The 17,500-nt window shown below is 45.8% G+C and overlaps 1 protein-coding gene across 10 annotated transcripts in view; it reads left to right on the top strand.

Annotated features, from left to right (window-relative positions):
• scube1 (signal peptide, CUB domain, EGF-like 1) overlaps positions 1-17,500 on the top strand; it is a 143,765-nt gene that overhangs the window by 5,021 nt on the left and 121,244 nt on the right. For all 10 annotated transcript variants that reach the window (XR_005036127.1, XM_036944605.1, XM_036944606.1 and 7 more), the window contains exon 3: positions 16,030-16,155. Coding sequence is in view for 9 of the 10 variants with exons in the window: in XM_036944605.1 (XP_036800500.1) it covers positions 16,030-16,155 (126 nt within the window). In the remaining variant the exon portion in view is untranslated. The remainder of the gene's footprint in view (positions 1-16,029; positions 16,156-17,500) is intronic.

The following is a 17,500-nucleotide window of genomic DNA, read 5'->3' on the forward strand; positions in this document are numbered from 1 at the left end:
GCCCTGGTCTACTTGATATACTGTAGCTCTGTCTCCATTTGTTTTGCCCCGGTCTACTTGATATACTGTAGCTCTGTCTCCATTTGTTTTGCCCTGGTCTACTTGATATACTGTAGCTCTGTCTCCATTTGTTTTACCACGGTCTACTTGATATACTGTAGCTCTGTCTCCATTTGTTTTGCCCTGGTCTACTTGATATACTGTAGCTCTGTCTCCATTTGTTTTGCCCCGGTCTACTTGATATACTGTAGCTCTGTCTCCATTTGTTTTGCCCCAGTCTACTTGATATACTGTAGCTCTGTCTCCATTTGTTTTGCCCTGGTCTACTTGATATACTGTAGCTCTGTCTCCATTTGTTTTACCACGGTCTACTTGATATACTGTAGCTCTGTCTCCATTTGTTTTGCCCTGGTCTACTTGATATACTGTAGCTCTGTCTCCATTTGTTTTGCCCCGGTCTACTTGATATACTGTAGCTCTGTCTCCATTTGTTTTGCCCCAGTCTACTTGATATACTGTAGCTCTGTCTCCATTTGTTTTGCCCTGGTCTACTTGATATACTGTAGCTCTGTCTCCATTTGTTTTGCCCTGGTCTACTTGATATACTGTAGCTCTGTCTTCATTTGTTTTGCCCCGGTCTACTTCTCAAATGAAATGAAATCCAATTTTATTTGTCACATACACATGGTTAGCAGATGTTAATGCGAGTGTAGCGAAATGCTTGTGCTTCTAGTTCCAACAATGCAGTAATAACTAACGAGTAATCTAACCTAACAATTTCACAACAGCTACCTTATACACACAAGTGTAAAGGGATGAAGAATATGTACATAATGATATATGAATGAGTGATGGTACAGAACGGCATAGGCAAGATGCAGTAGATGGTATCGAGTATAGTATATACATATGAGATGAGTACTGTAGGGTACGTAAACATTATATTAAGTGGCATTGTTTAAAGTGGCTAGTGATACATGTATTACATAAAGATAGCAAGATGCAATAGGTGGTATAGAGTACAGTATATACCTATGAGATTAGTAATGTAGGGTATGTAAACATTATATTAAGTGGCATTGTTTAAAGTGGCTAGTGATACATGTTTTACATGTATGGCAGCAGCCATTCAATGTTAGTGGTGGTTGTTTAACAGTCTTATGGCCTTGAGATAGAAGCTGTTTTTCAGTCTCTCGGTCCCTGCTTTGATGCACCTGTACTGACCTCGCCTTCTGGATAATAGCGGGGTGAACAGGCAGTGGCTCGGGTGGTTGTTGTCCTTGATGATCTTTATGGCCTTCCTGTGACATCGGGTGGTGTGGGTGTCCTGGAGGGCAGGTAGTTTGCCCCGGGTTATGCGTTGTGCAGACCTCACTACCCTCTAGAGAGCCTTACGGTTGTGGGCGTAGCAGTTGCCGTACCAGGCGGCGATACAGCCCGACAGGATGCTCTCGATTGTGCATCTGTAAAAGTTTGTGAGTGCTTTTGGTGACAAGACAAATTTCTTCAGCCTCCTGAGGTTGAAGAAGCGTTGCTGCGCCTTCTTCACGATGCTGTCTGTGTGGGTGGATCAATTCAGTTTGTCTGTGATGTGTACGCCGAGGAACTTCAAACTTTCTACCCTCTCCACTACTGTCCCGTCGATGTGGATAGGGGGGTGCTCCCTCTGCTGTTTCCTGAAGTCCATGATCATCTCCTTTGTTTTGTTGACGTTGAGTGTGAGGTTATTTTCCTGACACCACACTCCGAGGACACTCACCTCCTCCCTGTAGGCCGTCTCGTCGTTGTTGGTAATCAAGCCTACCACTGTAGTGTCGTCTGCAAACTTGATGATTGAGTTGGAGGTGTGCATGGCCACGCAGTCGTGGGTGAACAGGGAGTACAGGAGAGGGCTCAGAACGCACCCTTGTGGGGCCCCAGTGTTGAGGATCAGCAGGGTGGAGATGTTGTTACCTACCCTCACCACCTGGGGGCGGCCAGTCAGGAAGTCCAGTACCCAGTTGCACAGGGCGGGGTCGAGACCCAGGGTTCGGAGGGTACTATGGTGTTAAATGCTGAGCTGTCGTCGATGAACAGCATTCTCACATACAGTGGAGAGAACAAGTATTTGATACACTGCCGATTTTGCAGGTTTTCCTACTTACAAAGCATGTAGAGGTCTGTCATTTTTATCATAGTTACACTTCAACTGTGAGAGACGGAATCTAAAAAATAAAAAAAATCACAAATCCAAAAAATCACATTGTATGATTTTTAAGTAATTCATTTGCATTTTATTGCATTACATAAGTATTTGATCACCTACCAACCAGTAAGAATTCCGTCTCTCACAGACCTGTTAGTTTTTCTTTAAGAAGCCCTCCTGTTCCCCACTCTTTCTAGGGAGTTTTTCCTAGCCACCGTGCTTCTACACCTGCATTGCTTGCTGTTTGGGGTTTTAGGCTGGGTTTCTGTACAGCACTTTGAGGTATCAGCTGATGTACGAAGGGCTATATAAATAAATTTGATTTGAATTTGATTTGATTACCTGTATTAACTGCACCTCTTTGAACTCGTTACCTGTATAAAATACACCTGTCCACACACTCAATCAAACAGACTTCAACCTCTCCACAATAGCCAAGACCAGAGAGCTGTGTAAGGACATCAGGGATAAAATTGTAGACCTGCACAAGGCTGGGATTGGCTACAGGACAATAGGCAAGCAGCTTGGTGAGAAGGCAACAGCTGTTGGCGCAATTATTAGAAAATGGAAGAAGTTCAAGATGACGGTCAATCACCCTCGGCCTGGGGCTCCATGCAAGATCTCACCTCGTGGAGCATCAATGATCATGAGGAAGGTGAGGGATCAGCCCAGAACTACACGGCAGGACCTGGTTAATGACCTGATGAGAGCTGGGACCACAGTCTCAAAGAAAACCATTAGTAACACACAACGCCGTCATGGATTAAATTCCTGCAGAGCACACAAGGTCCCCCTGCTCAAGCCATCGCATTCCCAGGCCCGTCTGAAGTTTGCCAATGACCATCTGGATGATCCAGAGGAGGAATGGGAGAAGGTCATGTGGTCTGATGAGACAAAAATAGAGCTTCTTGGTCTAAACTCCACTCGCCATGTTTGGAGGAAGAAGAAGGATGAGTACAACCCCAAGAACACCATCCCAACCTTGAAGCATGGAGGTGGAAACATCATTCTTTGGGGATGATTTTCTGCAAAGGGGACACGACGACTGCACCGTATTGAGGGGAGGATGGATGGGGCCATGTATCGTGAGATCTTGGCCAACAACCTCCTTCCCTCAGTAAGAGCATTGAAGATGGGTCGTGGCTTTGTCTTCCAGCATGACAACGACCCAAAACACACAGCCAGGGCAACTGGCAACTAAGGAGGGTCTCCGTAAGAAGCATCTCAAGGTCCTGGAGTGGCCTAGCCAGTCTCCAGACCTGAACCCAATAGATAATCTTTGGAGGGAGCTGAAAGTCCGTATTGCCCAGCGACAGCCCCGAAACCTGAATGATCTGGAGAAGGTCTGTATGGAGGAGTGGGCCAAAATCCCTGCTGCAGTGTGTGCAAACCTGGTCAAGAACTACAGGAAACATATGATCTCTGTAATTGCAAACAAAGGTTTCTGTACCATATATTAAGTTCTGCTTTTCTGATGTATCAAATACTTATGTCATGCAATAAAATGCAAATTAATTAATCATACAATGTGATTTTCTGGATTTTTGTTTTAGATTCCGTCTCTCACAGTTGAAGTGTACCTATGATAAACTTGCTTTGTAAGTAGGGAAAACCTGCAAAATTGGCAGTGTATCAAATACTTGTTCTCCCCACTGTAGGTATTCCTCTTGTCCAGATGGGTTAGGGCCGTGTGCAGTGTGGTTGTGATTGTGTCGTCTGTGGACCTATTGAGGCGGTAACAATGATCAATAACAATGATCTAGGGTTTTACCAGCCTTGGTAGCACAATCGATATGCTGATAGAATTTAGGGAGTCTTGTTTTTGAGATTAGCCTTGTTAAAAAATCCCCAGCTACAATGAATGCAGCCTCAGGATATGTGGTTTCCAGTTTACATAGAGTCAAATAAAGTTTGTCCAGGGCCATCGATGTGTCTGCTTGGGGGGGAATATATGCGGCTGTGATTATAATCGAAGATAATTCTCTTGGTAGATAATGCGGTCAACATTTGATTGTGAGGAATTCTAAGTCAGGTGAACAGAAGGACTTGAGTTCCTGTATGTTGTTATGATCACACCACGTCTCGTTAATCATAAGGCATACACCCCTGCCCCTCTTCTTACCAGAAAGATGGTTGTTTCTGTCGGCGCGATGCGTGAAGAAACCAGCTGGCTGTACCGACTCCGATAGCGTGTCTCGAGTGAGCCATGTTTCGATGAAGCAAAGAACGTTATAGTCTCTGATTTCTCTCTGGAATGTTACCCTTGCTCGGATTTCATCAACCTTGTTGTCAAGAGACTGGACATTGGCGAGTAGTATGCTCGGGAGCGGTGCGCGATGTGCCTGTCTCCGGAGCCTGACCAGAAGACTGCTTAGTCTGCCCCTTTTACGGCGACGTTGTTTCGGTTCGCCGGCTGGGATCCGATCCATTGTCCCGGGTGTTGGGTAAAACACAGGATCCGCTTGGGGAAAGTCGTATTCCTGGTCGTAATGATGGTGAGTTGACGTTGCTCTTATATCCAATAGTTCCTCCCGACTGTATGTAATAAAACCTAAGATTACCTGGGGTACCAATGTAATAAATAACACGTAAAAAAAAAAATTACTGCATAGTTTCCTAGGAACACGAAGCGAGGCAGCCATCTCTGTCGGCGCCGGAAGTCATCCATTGGACTTAATCTATGACATTGGAGAGACGTTCTGGAATTGCTAGAAACGCCTGTACTAAAAGATGATATTGTAACAGGCAGCTCTGCTACACATTGCATAATCTCCAGTCAGAAACACAATGGTCCTTAGCTTAGAACAGATTGAGCTGCCCAGAATAATATATTAAATGTTGTCCGTAGAGAAACTACAAAAGGAAACTACAAAAGGTAGATCATCTGTTTAGGGATATGTTCCTCCTACTGTAAAACAGCTGTCTGAGTAAAGGGCCCACCTGTCTGTCTGTCTTGTCTTGTCTAGTCTTGTATGTCTGTCTTGTCTATCTTGTCTGTCTTGTCTCTCTCTGTCTGTCTTGTCTCTGTCTGTCTTGTCTGTCTATCTATCTTGCCACCTGTCTGTCTGTTTTGTGTTGTCTGTCTGTCTGTCTGTCTTGTCTCTGTCTGTCTGTCTGTCTGTCTGTCTTGCCTGTCTGTCTGTCTAGTCTTGTCTGTCTGTCTGACTGTCTGTCTGTCTATCTTGTCTATCTTGTCTGTCTTGTCTCTGTCTGTCTGTCTTGTCTCTGTCTGTCTTGTCTATCTATCTTGTCTGTCTGTCTTGTCTTTCTGTCTGTCTGTCTTGCCTGTCTTGCCTGTCTGTCTGTCTAGTCTTGTCTGTCTGTCTGACTGTCTGTCTGTCTATCTTGTCTATCTTGTCTGTCTTGTCTCTGTCTGTCTGTCTTGTCTCTGTCTGTCTTGTCTATCTATCTTGTCTGTCTGTCTTGTCTTTCTCTCTGTCTGTCTTGCCTGTCTGTATTTTCTTGTCTGTCTTGTCTATCTTGTCTGTCTGTCTCTTCTCTGTCTGTCTTGTCTATCTTGTCTGTCTGTCTTGTCTTTCTGTCTGTCTGTCTTGCCTGTCTTGTCTCTTTCTGTCTTGTCTGTTTGTCTTTTCTTGTCTGTCTTGTCTGCCCATCTGTCTTGTTTGTCTTGTCTCTGTCTGTCTTGTCTGTCTTGTCTCTGTATTGTCTGTCTTGTCTCTGTCTGTCTTGTATGTCTGTCTCTGTCTGTCTTGTTTTGTTTGTCTGTCTATCTTGTCTGTCAGTCTTGTCTGTCTGTCTCTGTCAGTCTTGTCTGTCTGTCTGTATTGTCGGTCTCGTCTCTCTGTCTTTTCTTGTCTGTCTTGTCTCTGTCTGTCTGTCTGTCTGTCTGTCTGTCTGTCTGTCTGTCTGTCTGTCTGGTCTGTCTTGTCTGCCTGCCTGTCTGTCTTGTTTGTCTTGTCTCTGTCTTGTCTGTCTGTCTCTGTCTGTCTTGTTTTGTCTGTCTGTCTATCTTGTCTGTCTGTCTGTCTTGTCTGTATGTCTATCTTGTCTGTCTGTCTATCTTGTCTGTTTTGTCTGTCTGTTTCTCTTGTCTCTGTCTGTCTGTCTGCCTGGCTGTCTCTGTCTGTCTGGTCTCTGTCTGTCTTGTCTGTCTGTGTGTACAGATTTATTGTGCTTATGAATGTTTGTTTAACTGAAATTCTAAGAGGGGTATATTTCATATTTGGATGGGAATTTATTTGTTGTTGATTGAATTGTGTGTGTGTGTGTGTTACATTTGTGTTAAACAGATGGAGAAACAAATGAGTTGTGCCTATGCCTCAGTATCTGAAATCCAATGTGTCCTGTCGTCCTGTCCTTGTGTCCAATACTGAAGCCCGATTGATACGGCACAATTAACGCCTCGTCACACCGACAGTACAAATGTTTCCAATGGAACGCTGCGTTTGCCTTGCAGCATTGCATTGCAGAAGCAGTTGCAGTACGTTCTGTGGTGCATATGTTGGATTTATCCAGTGAATGGTTGACAGAATGAAGACGGATGGTGGATGTGAGTTGACCCCTGACCTCTGTGATTAGATAGGGGTTGTGTAATTGGCCGGCTATGTTTCCCATCAGTAGACATTACATTACCCCGGTGGTGCAGAGGACAGAGTCATTAGGACAAGCAGAGGGCTGCTCTCTCGCTCTCTCTCTTTCTCTCTCTCTCTGTCTCTCTCTCTCTCTATCTCTCTCTTTCTCTCTTTCTCGGTCTCTCTATCTCTCTCTCTCTCTCTCTCTCTCTCTCTCTCTCTCTCTCTCTTTCTCTCTGTCTTGGTCTCTCTATCTCTCTGTCTCTGTCTATCTCTCTCTTTCTCTCTCTCTCTGTCTCTCTCTCTCTTTCTCTCTCTCTCTCTCTCTCTGTCTCTCTGTCTCTCTTTCTCTCTGTCTCGGTCTCTCTATCTCTCTCTCTCTCTGTGTCTCTGTCTATCTCTCTCTTTCTCTCTTTCTATCTCTCTCTCTCTCTCTCTCTCTCGGTCTCTGTCTCTCTATCTCTCTCTTTCTCTCTCTCTCTCTGTCTCTCTGTTTCTCTCTCTCGCTCTCTCTCTCTCTCTCTCTCTCTCTCTCTCTCTCTCTCTCTCTCTCTACTTCCAGGAAATGACTATGCCTCAGGATGGAAGACTATCAGTGAGGGACCCTGTAGTTAGCAGCTGATAACTCAACATTCCAGTACAATTTACGGTAACACTTAATGCTTTACTACGTGCTATAAGCATCAGCATTAATGTCCTATTATAAGGCATTTATTGAATTATGTAGAATATTGCAATTAACCACAAAATAGCATTTTTGGTTGTAATTCTTAATTGATCCTTCTCTCGAGGATGACCCTTTTTTCTGCTGGCTCATTATGGAAAAATGTGAACTTTGGGCCCTGCGCTGTCAACCCGAAGAATGAGACAATGTGAAAGAGCATAAACCGTTATGCGTACAAATTCATATCACTCTGTCCTCGCAATTTTTGACATAGTGGTTTCAGGCTGCATCAACTGCACATCTCTGATGATCAGAGTTCTGCTGATCTAGAAAGATACATCTACTGTTGAAGTCAGAGGTTTACATACACCTTACAGCCAAATACATTTAAACTCAGTTTTTCACAATTCCTGACATTTAATCCTATTAAAAATTCCCTGTATTAGGTCAGTTCGGATCACCACTTTATTTTAAGAATGTGAAATGTCAGAATAATGTTAGAGAGAATGATTAATTTCAGCTTTTATTTCTTTCATCACATTCCCGGTGGGTCAGAAGTTTACAAACACTCAATTAGTAGCATTGGTAGCATTGCCTTGAAATTGTTTAACTTGGGTCAAACGTTTTGGGTAGCCTTCCACAAGCTTCCCACAATAAGTTGGGTGAATTTTGGCCCATTCCTCCTGACAGAGCTGGTGTAACTGAGTCAGGTTTGTCGGCCTCCTTCCTCGCACACGCTTTTTCAGTTCTGCCCACAAATGTTCTATTGGATTGAGGTCAGGGCTTTGTGATGGCCACTCCAATACCTTGACTTTGTTGTACTTAAGCCATTTTTCCACAACTTTGGAAGTATGCTTGGGGTCATTGTCCATTTGGAAGACCCATTTGCAACCAAGCTTTCTGACTGATGTCTTGAGATGTTGCTTCAATATATCCACATAATTTTACATCCTCATGAAGCCATCTATTTGGTGAAATGCACCAGTCCCTCCTGCAGGAAAGCACCCCCACAACATGATGCTGCCACCCCGTGCTTCACGGTTGGGATGGTGTTCTTCGGCTTGCAAGCCTCCCGCCTTTTCCTCCAAACATAACAATAGTCATTATGGCCAAACAGTTCTATTTTTGATTCATCAGACCAGAGGACATTTCTCCAAAAAGTACGATCTTAGTCCCCATGTGTAGTTCCAAACCGTAGTCTGGCTTTTTTATGGCGGATTTTGAGCAGTGGTTTCTTCCTTGCTGAGCAGCCTTTCAGGTTAGGTTGATATAGGACTCGTTTACTGTGTATATAGATACTTTTGTACCTGTTTCCTCCAGCATCTTCACAAGGTCCTTTGTTGTTGTTCTGGGATTGATTTGCACTTTTCGCACCAAAGTACGTTCATCTCTAGGAGACAGAATGCGTCTCCTTCCTGAGCGGTATGCCGGCTGCGTGGTCCCATGGTGTTTATACTTGTGTACTATTGTTTGTACAGATGAACGTGGTACCTTCAGGCATTTGGAAATTGCTCCCAATGATGAACCAGACTTGTGAGGGTCTGCAATGATTTTTCTGAGGTCTTGGCTGATTTCTTTTGATTGTATCATGATGTCAAGCAAAGAGGCACTGAGTTTGAAGGTAGGCCTTGAAGTACATCCACAGGTACACCTCCAATTGACTCAAATTATGTCAATTAGCCTATCAGAAGCTTCTAAAGTCATGACATCATTTTCTGGAATTGAAATGCACAGTCAATTTAGTGTATGTAAACTTCTGACCCACTGGACTTGTGATACAGTGAATTATAAGTGAAATAATCTGTCTGTAAACAATCGTTTAAAAAAATATCTGTGTCATGCACAAAGTAGATGTCCGAATTGACTTGCCAAAACTTATAGTTTGTTAACAAGACATTTGTGGAGATGTTGAAAAATACATTTGAATGAATCCAACCTAAGTGTATGTAAACTTCCGACTTCAACGGTATAGTACCTATGTGTCCCTACTGTTGTTAGTGCTTTGGAGACCTTTTCATTCCAAGGAAACTCCTACAAATGAAAACAGGTTTCAGAGAAACCGGTTTCTGAGAATGATTCTTATTTTGCTACAGGAATTGTATTTATTCATGTACTCAACACGAACTGCGCTTTCAGTGACCGTGTGAAACAAACATGCTTTTACCTTTTCCTGCCTATCAGCTTGGATGAAAATAGGCCCATGCTGTTCTCTGAGTAGGCCTATAACTCAACAGTCACGTGGTTCTCTGCTCATCAGTAGCAGCCAGTAGTAGATTATTCCAACGTTCCACAGAGAGGAGTCGACTGGGCTGGTTGCCACGGGGCTGTCAGGGTCTTGTGAAAGCCTGTCCATGTTTGCTCAGCATTTGTCACTTACTGACTAATTGATTGGTTTTCATTGGTCTTGTCCCTGGCACTCATCCTCTCCAGTTAGTTTCAGCACTACAGCCTTTGCTTTTCTCTTCCCATGTCCTCTATATTCAAACAGTTGACTTTACTCGGTAGAACATCTAGGCTACCATTTCCTGGTGATGCTAAAGATACTAACGCACATTATCACTGCACCTCTAGCTGCGTTTGAGTGGCTGTGTGTTTGTTAGAGCTCAGCTGTGTAGCCGTGTGTGTGTGTGTGTGTGCGTGCGCGTGTGTGTGCGTGTGTGTATGTGTGCGTGTGTGTGTGTGTGTGTGCGTGTGTGTGGGTGGGTGCGTGTGCATAGAGACAGATACAGACTGAGCCATGAGTCTGTTCTCACAGCAGCAGCAATGATTACCTGACCTGCTTTACAGACGGAGTGAGGGGGGAGGGAGGGGGGGGAGGGAGGGAGGGACATATAATTGGAAAGACAGATGCATAGATGCAACTGAGAGAAAATAGATGGAGGGTGAAGGAGAGGTAGGTAACGACACAGAGAAAGAGGGAGGGAGGGAGAGAGAGCGAGAGATTTCATGGGATAGAAAGCGAGTGAGATATTGCGAGCGGGAGCCACTGTGGGAGAGGTGGCAGACAATTACTAGGCCATTGTCTGCCCAGTGTCTGCACCTCCGTCACTGCTCAGGAGCTCTCCTCACTGGCTCCCCGCTTCACTCACGCACACACACACACACACACACACACACACACACACACACACACACACACACACACACACACATAGTTGGAGGAGCAGGTCAGACTCGGCTCCAGTAGGCTGGGGCTTTATATAGCTATAGCTCTGTAGAAAAAAGTGTGAGAGCAGACTCACGTATACACAGAGCTGACAGAACAAGAGATGTGCTATTGCTGCCATGCCATACAGCTCATATACCCATATGCTGTACATACACAAGCCTCAACACCTGAGACACACACACATTCACGTGCGTCATTCGCCCTCTTGGGTAAATACACGTGGTTGTTATTTTCAGAGAAGTTGAGGGACAGGTAGCTGGAGAGGTTGCGGAATTCTGAGGTTCAGAGAATTCGGTTGATACCCAGTCTCCTTTACGGTGGTATTGGCTGCTGTGTCCCAAATGGCACCCTATTCCCTATATAAAGCACTACTTTAGACCAGAGCCCAATGGCCGTGGTCAAAAGTAGTAAACCAAGTAGCAAATACTGTAGAGTGTCTATTGGGACGTCTGAAGCATCTGACCTATAGTAACCTTACTCAGCAGTTCAGTCAGGTACAATTAACAGCCCCAAAAATGAAAACAACTCCAAGAATTTGAGAAATCTCTGTTTCCGCTCAGGTAATTACACAATCCACATTAGTGAAGTGTCCCTGCTCCACATGCTGTTGCAGTTATAATTGGAAATCTCCCTTCACTGAGCTAAGGACTTTTTCCTGTGGACACACTTCTCTGGACCAGTCCAGCTGAAACATCAAGGGGACAGCAGGGGCACGCTCCCTTCCATTCCTACCTCTCCCCCTTCTCTTTCCTTCCTCTTCTCCCCCTCTCTCCTTCCTCACCTCTCTCCCCTTCTTCATCCATCTCAAGGGGCATGCTTTCCCCCTCTCTTGGGGTATGGGCCGTCAGCGAAGGTGTCTAATTCACTTGATGAGATGTTGAGCGTAAACATTTCCCCCGTCACAATTAGGAAGCGTGTCCAAGCAGAGGAAGCAGCGAGCAGCCCGGTTCAGAAGCTGTCGGAGCGCCGTAGTCAGGTGTCAACAACAGCTCCAGGGCAGGAAGAGATCACTGCTGGAGGCTAACTAGGCACAGGGCATGGCTCCATGTCCATCCTCCCCCCTCGGCCCCAGACCCTAGCCCCATGCCCCCATGCCCCAGGGCAGGTGTGAGCCCCGGCCCTACCCCTTCCTGATACCTGCCCTGATCTTTGGTGCTCTCTAACCCTGATCCCTTATGTAAAACCAGGCCTGCCTTGTCTTCTCACGAGGTGCCAATTAACGACTGGAAGCTTTTCATTTATCCCTTTTCATTTATACCTAATTATCTTACTCTCGCTTTCTTTCTTTCTTTCTTTCTCTCTCTCTCTCTCACTCTCCCTTTCTCCCTCTCTCTCTCTCTCTCTCTCGCTCTCTCTCGCTCTCTCGCTCTCCCTTTCTCCCTCTCTCTCTCTCTCTCTCTCTCTCTCTCTCTCGCTCTCGCTCTCGCTCTCTCTCTCTCTCTCTCTCTCCTTCCAGTTAAAATCTACATTTCGACATCATTTCTACCCAAAAATTGTAAATTAAAACTGCACGTTGAACTGCCCTCTGAGACCCCAGGGGCTCTCCCTCTCTTTCTCTCTCTCACTCACACCTTTTCTTTCTCTGTTTCTCTCTCTCTCTCTCTCTCTCTCTCTCTCTCTCTCTCTCTCTCTCTCTTTCTCTCTTTGTATGCCTCTCTCCTTTTTTGGCTTGTTGTTTGATGAAGAAAAAGCAGTAGACATTATACAAGCTATCCTCATGACTAACTCTACTTAGTTCTCTCTGCCTATCAAAAGCAGGGTTGTTGTGATCAAATGTGGTTGCTGTAGACACACTCAGATGTACACATTTTATTACGTTACAGCCTTATTCTAAAATTGATTAATACAAAAAATGTCCTCATCAATCTACACACAATACCCCATAAGGACAAAGCGAAAACAGAAATACCTTATTTTCATAAGTATTCGGACCCTTTGTTATGTGATTCGAAATTGAGCTCAGGTGCATCCTGTTTCCATTGATCATCCTTGAGATGTTTCTACAACTTCAATGGTGTCCACCTGTGGTAAATTCAATTGATTGGACAGCACAGTTTAGAGTACATGTCAGAGCAAAAACCAAACCATGAGGTCGAAGGAATTGTCCGTAGAGTTCCGAGACCGGATTGTGTCAAGGCACAGATATGGGGAAGGCCCCAGGAACACAGCATCCTCCGTCATTCTTAAATGGTAGAGGTTTGGAACCACCAAGACACTTCCTAGAGCTGGCCGCCCAGCCGCCTGAGCAATCGGGGGAGAAGGTCCTTGGCCTTGGTCAGGAAGGTGACCAAGAACCCAATGGTCACTCCAGAGTTCCTCTGTGGAGATGGGAGAACCTTCCAGAAGGACAACTGTCTCTGCAGCACTCCACCAATCCGGCCTTTATGGTAGAGTGGCCTGATGGAAGCCAAACTTTAGTAAAATGACAGCCCGCTTGGAGTTTGCCAAGGACTCTCAGACCATGACATAGCAAGATTCTCTGGTCTGATGAAACCAAGATTGAACTCTTTGGCCTGAATGCCAAACTTCACCTCTGGAGGAAACCTGCCACCATCCTTATGGTGAAGCATGGTGGTAGCAGCATCATGCTGTGGGGATGTTTGTCAGCGGCAGGAACTGGGAGATTAGTCAGGATCGAGGGAAAGATGAACGGAGCAAAGTACAGCGAGATCCTTGATGAAAACCTGCTGTTGAGCGCTCAGGACCTCAGACTGGGGCAAAGGTTCACCTTCCAACAGGAGACCAACCCTAAGCACACAGCCAAGACAACTCAGGAGTCTCTGAATGTCCTTGAGTGGCCCAGCCATTGGCCGGAATTGAACTTATTTGAATGATTGCATTTATTTATCTAAAAACCTGTTTTTGTTTTTGTAATTTTGGGGTATTGTGTGTAGATTGATGAGGGGGAAAAAAACGATTGAATCAATTTCAGAATAAGGCAGTAACGTAATACTTTCTGAAAGCACTGTATCTCATGATATTTCTCCTGTCTGTCCTCCTCCATGTCTTCTCTCTGGTGCAAAGACTGATGTTCCTCTGATTCCCCTGTATTTCCACACCTCTGCTTTCCATTGGAGGGTCTCAGGGTGCAATGCAGAGCATGTAAAGGGGTGCCTTGGCATCTCGTCTGCTGGTGCAGGGAGAGGCGTTCGTCCAAACAGTCATTACCCAGAAGCCCTCTCATTTCAGCGCTCCATAATTGGTTTCATATGCCTCTGGGATGAGCCACTGATGACTGGGACCAGTTTGTGTACACCAGCCAGGGCCCAGTCCCTGTCTTTAAAGTGCAGAAAGGCCATACCGTTCCTTTGTTTGTGTGGGAAAGAGAGTCGAAAACAAACAGTGGATTAGAATGCATGTTAGGCCGGTGTAATTGCCTGCTCTGTAAACATGGCAGGTGCCAGAGCATCTCTAAAGGAAAGAATGTCTGTCCCAGTTATTTATTTAACTTTCATCTTGATTGGTTTTAACTGACTGGAATGCCTCAGGAAAAACACTTTTAGATTAGATTTCTTCTCTATTTCAAGCATTTCGACCAAGTTGTGTTGGCGGTGTCTGTTCTATATTGTAGACCCGTTTTTCAATTTAGAAGTAGATTAGGCTAAGCTTCTATTGTAGATATACAGGAACATCAAAATAGCTTTTAACCAAGACGCTGTGTGTTCTATCCTGATGACAATGAGCTGTCTAGAGGGTGAGGGGTCTGCGTGAGCAGACCAACAGTGGACTGTTTCTGTGTGTTGGCGTTGTACCGGTGGTGTGCTGTGCAGTGTCCAGGGCTGTGTCCCAAATGGCACCCTATTCCCTATACAGTGCACTACTTTTGACCAGGGCCCTGAAGGGAAAAGGAAAGGGTGCTATTTGGGACACGGACACAGGACTGGGTTCTGTCCAGTCCACAGGATGTAGGAGGCGGAGAGAGACTAGAGAGACTAGTGCTAAAAGCTGTTTGTGGCTGACAGAACCAGACCCAACATAGCCAGAGACATTGGCAGAGACAGGACAGTGTTTGTGTGTGTGTGTGGGGGGGGGGGGGGGCAGAATGGGTACAGGGAATAGGAAACATATAGAGGGAGAGAGAGAACAGGAGTAGGAGGAAAGAACAGAGAAAGAAGTGAGATTGAAAGAGTGCGAGAAAGGTACTTTAGATAGAGGGGGAGAAGGACCAGGCAAAGAAACATGATAAAACGTGAAAGGGATGTACAGGCAGAAAGACAGACAGACTGAGGGAGTGAGAGTTGGCGTTTTGGCCAGGTTGGCGAGAGTGACAGAGGGAGTGAGAGTTTACGTCTTGGCCAGGTTGGAGAGAGCGACAGAGACAGAGAGAGCGACAGAGACAGAGAGAGCGACAGAGACAGAGAAAGAGAGACAGAGAGAGACAGAGAAAGAGAGACACAGAGACAGAGAGAGCGAGAGAGACAGAGAAAGAGAGACAGAGAGAAACAGAGAGAGAGAGACAGAGCGAGACAGAGATACAAAGACAGAGAGAGCGACAGAGAAAGAGAGACAGAGACACAAAGACAGAGCGACAGAGAAACAGAGACAGAGGGAGCGACAGAGACAGATAGAGAGAGACACAGAGAGAGCGACAGAGACAGAGAGAGACAGAGAAAGAGAGACACAGAGACAGAGAGAGACAGCGATACAAAGACAGTGACAGAGAAACAAAGACAGAGCGACAGAGAAACAGAGACAGAGAGAGCGACAGAGACAGATAGAGAGAGAGACACAGAGAGAGCGACAGAGACTGAGAGAGACAGAGAAAGAGAGACACAGGGACAGAGAGAGACAGAGATACAAAGACAGAGCGACAGAGAGAGAGACAGAGAAAGAGAGACAGAGACACAAAGACCGAGCGACAGAGAAACAGACAGAGGGAGTAATACAGGAGTTGAACACTAACCAGATACCTGCTCGGGCCCATCCAGAGTGGAGGAGGATAGACGGAGAGGATTTGGGGTTGGGGTCTGGCCCCCACTCTGCCTGCCTGCCTCCCCTGGCCTGCTGCGTTCACACGGAGGGGGGACTATTTGTTTTAGTGGCTCAGTCCGCATGGCAACCACTTGTGAGTGGCTCCTGGGAAAGACTCCGCTGGCTCAGGATGAAGGGGGAACATCGTCAACGAATAAACACGGCGAGACACTCTCCGTATGCCCCTCTGGACTCTGTACCCCCAAACACTGCAGTCTTACCCCTAGTATGTATACTATGCACACTCACCATGAGCTGTACCAGTGTTCTACCTTTTGTCTCCAACCCAGACCTCTGACCTCTACACATAAACATCAGCTGACACTCTCCATATGCCCCTCCCTTTGTACCCACATCTCAATGACACTCCATACTGTTCATCTCTATCCCCCAATCCCCTACCATCCATTCTACCATTCCACCTTCCTCTCTTTCCATCCATTTGTACAGTGGCGACAGTAATTCCTCTCCACCCTTCTCATTGGTCTTCTATGACTCTCCGTTTCAGACATGGACGAGTGTGAGAATGAGTACAACGGAGGCTGTGTCCACGAGTGTATCAACATCCCGGGCAACTACAGGTGCACCTGCTACGACGGATTCATGTTGGCCCACGACGGACACAACTGTCTGGGTGAGTGTGCAAGTCCTCCTAACCCCCTTTTAAACTCAAAGTGCAACCTAATCCAGGTCTGTCATTTATGTTTGTATGAGACTGTGCTATCTTTGGATCTTTCCCTTCCTGTGTGTGTTTGTATTCTGCTCTGTGTCTATCTGCATTCATGTGTGTGCGTCTGTGTGTGCATGCATATCTGTGTGTACGTGTGTTAGTCTGTGTGTGTGTGTGTGTGTGTGTACGTGTGTTAGTCTGTGTGTGTGTGTGTGTGTGTGTGTGTGTGTGTGTGTGTGTGTGTGTGTGTGTGTGTGTGTGTGTGTGTGTGTGTGTGTGTGTGTCCTGTGCACTCTATCTGCTATGCGGTTTGTCTGCCTGGCCCTCAGCTCCCTTCGTTCTCCAGAGAGTCTCTGTCATCATTTGGAGGACATTATTTTAGCTGTTTTATGCTCATTTCATTCTTTGAGTTTCGTTTGGGATGACGCTCAGGGTTGAAGAGTTCTTCTCTTCCTCAGCTAGATATCTCCTACAGATATCTGTCTGGGGCATCTGCAATGTGCACTGACTAACAGATCCAGTCCATTTAGTCTCGGCCTTCTCTTATTGACTTAGTGTCAGGCAGACAAATGTGTTTCTGCTCCTCCTGCAACATGCCGGTTCTGCTTGGATGTGCTTAGACACATTTCATCTTTTCGCTCCCCACCCCTGATTGACGCGAGCAAAATCTAAATGTGTAGTTTGGATGCCCTTGCCCGCAACACAAACATATTTGGTGGGACATGTTTTGGCATTTGTAGGTATTATGTCTGATTCTGTGAAGCCTGGGAGGGAGGAGGAGGAGGGGGGAGAGGAACATGCCATTAGGTGTAGTCAGGAATGGCTGAGTTAGATACTCATACTAAGGTACAGAGCGTTTGATTTGCCTGCCTGGGAGCAAGGAGACCCCCAGCTCATCTAAAACCATTGACAACTGCGTGCCATTTTCAAGGGATTGTCAAATAAATGTGTATCTCGTCATGTATCTCTCAATATTGGCCACCACTAAAAGTGAACGATATCTGACAGGTGTGAGTGGTTTAGGTTCGTTTCCCATCCTTTGTGGGCTCTGCCTGTCAAGCAGCCGTTGCACTGTTCGCTGATCATGTTTACTTTGCAAGCAACCGGTAGAAACTTTGTACAGTTGGCATAAACATCGTGGTAAGTAGACCACGAGTAGATCCTTTTTTCTCCAATCAACGTAGGCCTACCTAGCGAAGTTAGCTAACATTATCCCCTTGTCAACGTTGTTAACAGTGTTTAATCATGACCGCTGCTGACAGACATGATAGGCTACGGTGATTGATGGACCACAGCAAATTGGCTAACT

Source organism: Oncorhynchus mykiss, chromosome 15 (genome assembly GCF_013265735.2).
Source record: "Oncorhynchus mykiss isolate Arlee chromosome 15, USDA_OmykA_1.1, whole genome shotgun sequence".
NCBI classification, from domain to species: Eukaryota; Metazoa; Chordata; class Actinopteri; order Salmoniformes; family Salmonidae; genus Oncorhynchus; species Oncorhynchus mykiss.